At 42.1% G+C, this 4,755-nt stretch overlaps 1 protein-coding gene across 1 annotated transcript in view; it reads left to right on the top strand.

Annotated features, from left to right (window-relative positions):
* CCK (cholecystokinin) overlaps nt 1–3,324 on the top strand; it is a 6,307-nt gene extending 2,983 nt beyond the window's left edge. The window contains exon 3 of the mRNA XM_009894987.1: nt 2,941–3,324. Within this exon, the coding sequence (XP_009893289.1) occupies nt 2,941–3,077 (137 nt within the window). The 3' untranslated portion in view covers nt 3,078–3,324. The remainder of the gene's footprint in view (nt 1–2,940) is intronic.
* Nucleotides 3,325–4,755: the final 1,431 nt, after the last annotated feature.

Below are 4,755 nucleotides of genomic sequence, written 5' to 3'. Positions count from 1 at the left end.
CAAGAGGGCTTGAGGGGAAGGCAGTAATAAGGATTACCTGGACATACAGACATTGAGAAATTAATTCACTCCCAGTCTCAGATTGTGGTTAGGATAGAATTCACGACACATAAGTAAGAGCTTTTTCTCCTGTCTCTCCACGCAACCTTATGCAGATCATTTAACCCTCCCCTCTTGATAGCTTCACTGCTGACCTCTATGCTAGGCATAATCCTATTGTTATTTTTTATGGCAGTCTGTAATTAAGAGATGCCACATGTATTTTATGCATTACATATGCAGCCGTACACCTTCATCTGTGTGCATAGAATATGGCCAAATCAGAAACAACAGAAAAAGAACCACTTTTAATATAGTCTTATATTAAGAGGCTAAAAGAGACTTCATCTTGTGTTACCAATTTGCACAATATCCATCAAAGGACTTCTTCTAACAGTTCACATAATCTAGTGGAAAGAGAATTCAGATATGAAATTCCACAATTCAGCGCTACAGTTAAACCTGTTACTGAATAAGAATCTTATTGCAGGGGTCTACAAAACAGAATCCTCATTACCTTTCCCCAGCGTAGTCATTGTCACTCACCTGCAAGGAAACCAAGCTCCTCATTCTAGTTTATGTAACCGTTATATTCTCTTAAACATATGGCTGACATTTCCAAATAACTTAATTAGATAAAGTGAAAAAAACCACTCTGGATTTAATATGTCTTTTTGGTAAGTATTAATATGAGGGAGAAATTCTTGCATACGTGTTAATTGACATACATAATTAACTCTACAAAGTGACCATTAGCAGATGATGGGATTCTTGGAACATGACTAGGCTAGTTGGACTCTGGTTTGTAGATGGACCTGCTAACTACAGAAGAGAAGATTCACAGGGACAGACAGTATTTACTTAATTTATAACAATACATACACTGTTCCCCATCGAAACATTATAGTCTCATTGAACATAAAGGTTCTGGGCAGTACTTCAGAAGTCTCTGCAGAACGCTCACATCTACTGTATTAGTCACTTGTAACCTGTCTAAACCATAAGACTCACTAGAAAATTCCGTCTACGGGGAAAGAGAGTCTGGGCATTTGCTAGTGGTAAGAGTCATCACTGGTGGCATTTGCCCTTGTGATTAATGGAAAGGCTGATTCTGGACAACATTTCCAGTTAAAACAGTGAGAAAGTTAAATTCTCTCAAGAGGTTAGGGCTAGATGGCAGCCTTGTAGCCAAACAGCTACAATTTTGGATACGTTTGCTGTACGTTGATTCTGCAGGACATCCCTGGTGGTTTGAGGAAAGGTAATTGAGGTGCTCTTAAGAAATTCATTTTACTGTTTATGACCCCTAGCTTTTAATTAACTTCATCTCCAGGCTTTCAGCATGAATCTGGCACTGTGTAGATGAGACATTGTAGCTGTCAAGTCAGTGACACGCACATTTACTGTCCTCTAAGGAGCCCTTGCCAGGCCAGACCATAACGGCACCAGGGGAGCCATTGCAGCCCGCAGGTCACTTTTAAATACCAGCAACTGAGAGATGGTTCTGCGCCATCTTAGCCCTGCCTGATTATAGTGCCAAGAACCCATTTTTGTCAACTTAATTACATATTTTGAATTATGAATGTGAACTTCATGGGGTTTGAGCATTTAACAGTAGACATTCTTTCCTAGAGATAAGTAGGTTTTTTGCCATTTTGTTTTAGGTAAATGTCTAAAACATGGCTGGTTTCTTTTTTTGGTACCTTGAACTCTTCTACCCCTCTGCAACCACTAGCAAAACAGTGCAGTTGTTTCTGTTTTTAATGGATCATGTTCATTTTAAATCATTATATGAGGAAAACCTTGAAATATAAAAGCACAGACTCACCAAGGGTTTCTTCAAAACACAAACCGGAAGAAGGAAATTGTGTAGATTTGGATTTGTGGGGTTTGATTTGGGCTGCTTTCCCTTTTTGATCAGTTCAGGTACTCCTCAAGCCTCAGTCTGCATTGAATGGTGGTATATCGATTCTGTTCCTTCCTCACTCAAGGCTTAAGATTAAGAATCTAATTATTGGCATATGTCAATTTTGGCTGTTTTCAGGGAGCACAGAGAGAAGTAATTTACCTTTCTCTGCATTGCTAGTTACATAATATGACGACATCAAAACAGAGGATGACATCCTATTTTTTAAAGCATAAATTCCCCTTGCAAATAATTCACATCTCTTTGATGCCCTAAGCAAGGATGACAGAAAGGCTAAGGCAAGATTAGAGATCAGCATCCAGCCCTGCTGTGGAAGGAATTACAAAAGCTTTGGATATGCAATGAAAATATCGCTGACATAGTAATAAGCCCTGTATAATTCCAGCCATAGACATTTCTAGCTAAAAAATCCAGACACAACTTCTGCCATTTTAGGACCATTCCCACTTTTCTACAAAACCTGGGATTCATAACTCTGACTGCTTATTCCTGGATTTGCACTGCAAGAGCTCCTGTACTTAGATTTGTGGCTTTTCAAGCAACACGGGACTGTGGCGGAGTCCTGTCGCAGCCCCGAGTCTGCTCTCAAGCAGAGTTATTTTGCCTCTAGAGGCAAAACTCTCCCGATAGCAGCAAGGCAGGGCATGGCCTGATAGGGGAGCAAGAAATGGTTTGGACTTTCCAGTGAAATAGGAAGGAAAAAGGAGAAATGCACCCATATTCCTTCCTGGCAGCCAGGAGGGAGAAAAAGTTCTATTTATTTTACAATAGAAACCCAAGCCTCTTTCAGGACATTACCCATAACGTTTCTACGATGTTTTCCCCAATGACATAACAGTGATGTTATATGGTCTGTATTAAGTCAAACAGTTTCAACTGTTGCAGACATCTGCTAATGGGTGCAAAACAGATCAGAAAATGGATGAATCTGAAAAATGTGTCCACTTACTTTCTGCTCTCCCAAACTTCTTCAGGTCCCTCTGGAAGGCTCTCAGTCATGGGAAACAGGGTACAGAGCATTGATCCTACGCACAGGATAAATGACAGAGACTACATGGGTTGGATGGATTTTGGACGCCGCAGTGCTGAAGAATACGAGTACTCCTCCTAAAGAACAGCAAACTATAGCAACAGAAAATAAAATCACACTCCCATGTCTGTACAGAAAGAGAAAAATTAATTTGTTGTCCTCTTCGAATAAGTGTTTTAAAATATATCATGTATTTGATGTAAATTTGTCTGTAAGACTATACAATGCAATACATACATATGCAGAATTTTCCAGAAAATGTTTTCTTTCTTTTGTGGTTTCTCATATACTGATATTAAAATGATTTCACTTATCCATTTTTGTCCTGTCACCGCATGTTGCTGGGTATCTTACTGTGCAGAGAGGCAGGAAAATGCCTTTGTTCTGCGATGTACATATATTCCATGTGCTGAGCAGTCAGACAAACGAGCCACTTCTTAGAGAAATCTTGTGACAGTCCCAATAGCTGTGAACTCTTAAGAGGAACTTGTCCAAATATGAACGCAACAGCACAATACTGCCAGAAAAGGCCAGCTACCTTCATGGTGACCCCATTTGTAAAGGACTGAGTTACACCCCAAACCCACATGTTTGTAGTGAATAGTCAACAGTGCTAAAACTAAAAGAGGAATGACAACAACATGTTTAACCTTCCTGGCTTATTTATTTTATGTTGTCAACTAAATGTGAAAATTCTGCTGGTGGCTGCAAATCATGGAATAAACAGAGCATTCCCTGCCCTGTGGTGGGGCAAGCGTTCAGTCGGGGAGGGGGCGAGGAGAGCTCCCTGGATGGAGCAGACGATGGTCCCCAGGGAAGGAGGAGAAGGCATCAGAGCAGCGCAGTCACAGTGTGCCAAAAGGAAATGGGTCTCTCCCAAGTACCACGGGGGCAGCCGGCGTTAGCCATCGCCCACTGGCACGGGCAGAAGGAGCGGGATTGTGCCCAGCCCATACCTGGCACAGAGCAAGGCAGCGAGCCCCGCACTCGGAGCCGGGGGGGGTCCCTGCTTGTGCTAAACCGGCACCCTGGGAACCCCGTCCAGCCTGTCCCCACGCAGATGTTCCCTGCAAAAAGTGTTTTACTCACACTCTCCTACTCCCCTCCCGCCAAGGTGGCCCCTTGACCCCTCCTGGGTCTGCCTTCGCAGCTGGTTCTCACCACTAAGGAATTCCCTAAACTGAAAAAGGAGGTGATTTTGCATTGTGTAATTCACAGATTTTCTCCTGAATACGTACATTAATAAGAAAAGGAATGTGTTTTTCACATGCTGAAAACCAGGTGCCCGCCAAAGGAGAGGCAGGTGAATATCTCTGAATATCTTTCTACAGAGCAGTTAATAGGCAAAAACAATGCATAAAAAGTAATACCCAGAAAATATTTGTACTAAACTGAAATTCTACCCAGAGCAAGACAACTGGGAAACAAACCAAAATGGTCACGCCGAGGGCTGAACAGAAAAAAACATTTTGAGGAGTTGTTCCCAGCAGCAGCTGGGAGAGCAGGCAGTGCTGCAGAAATCAGCAGGGAAAGGGAGACTTCAGCAAACGGAGACGGGGAATTCTCTTCTCTAGTAACACCGAACCTCTCTCTTTGTGGATTCCATCTTGGAAAGCAGAACTGCTTTTCTGCATGAACTTTTCTTCCTCTCAAGCTCCTTCCAGTCAACCTGTTTCCTGAACAACTAGTCTGGCGTTTCTCGGTTCCTTTCCAAACCTAACGAGTCTCTAAACACCTGAATTATCTTCTTAGTTTTGAA

Source organism: Charadrius vociferus, unplaced genomic scaffold (assembly GCF_000708025.1).
Source record: "Charadrius vociferus isolate BGI_N301 unplaced genomic scaffold, ASM70802v2 scaffold51, whole genome shotgun sequence".
Classification (NCBI taxonomy): domain Eukaryota; kingdom Metazoa; phylum Chordata; class Aves; order Charadriiformes; family Charadriidae; genus Charadrius; species Charadrius vociferus.
The sequence above is the reverse complement of the archived record's forward strand: the minus strand, read 5'-3'. Positions and strand labels throughout refer to the sequence as shown.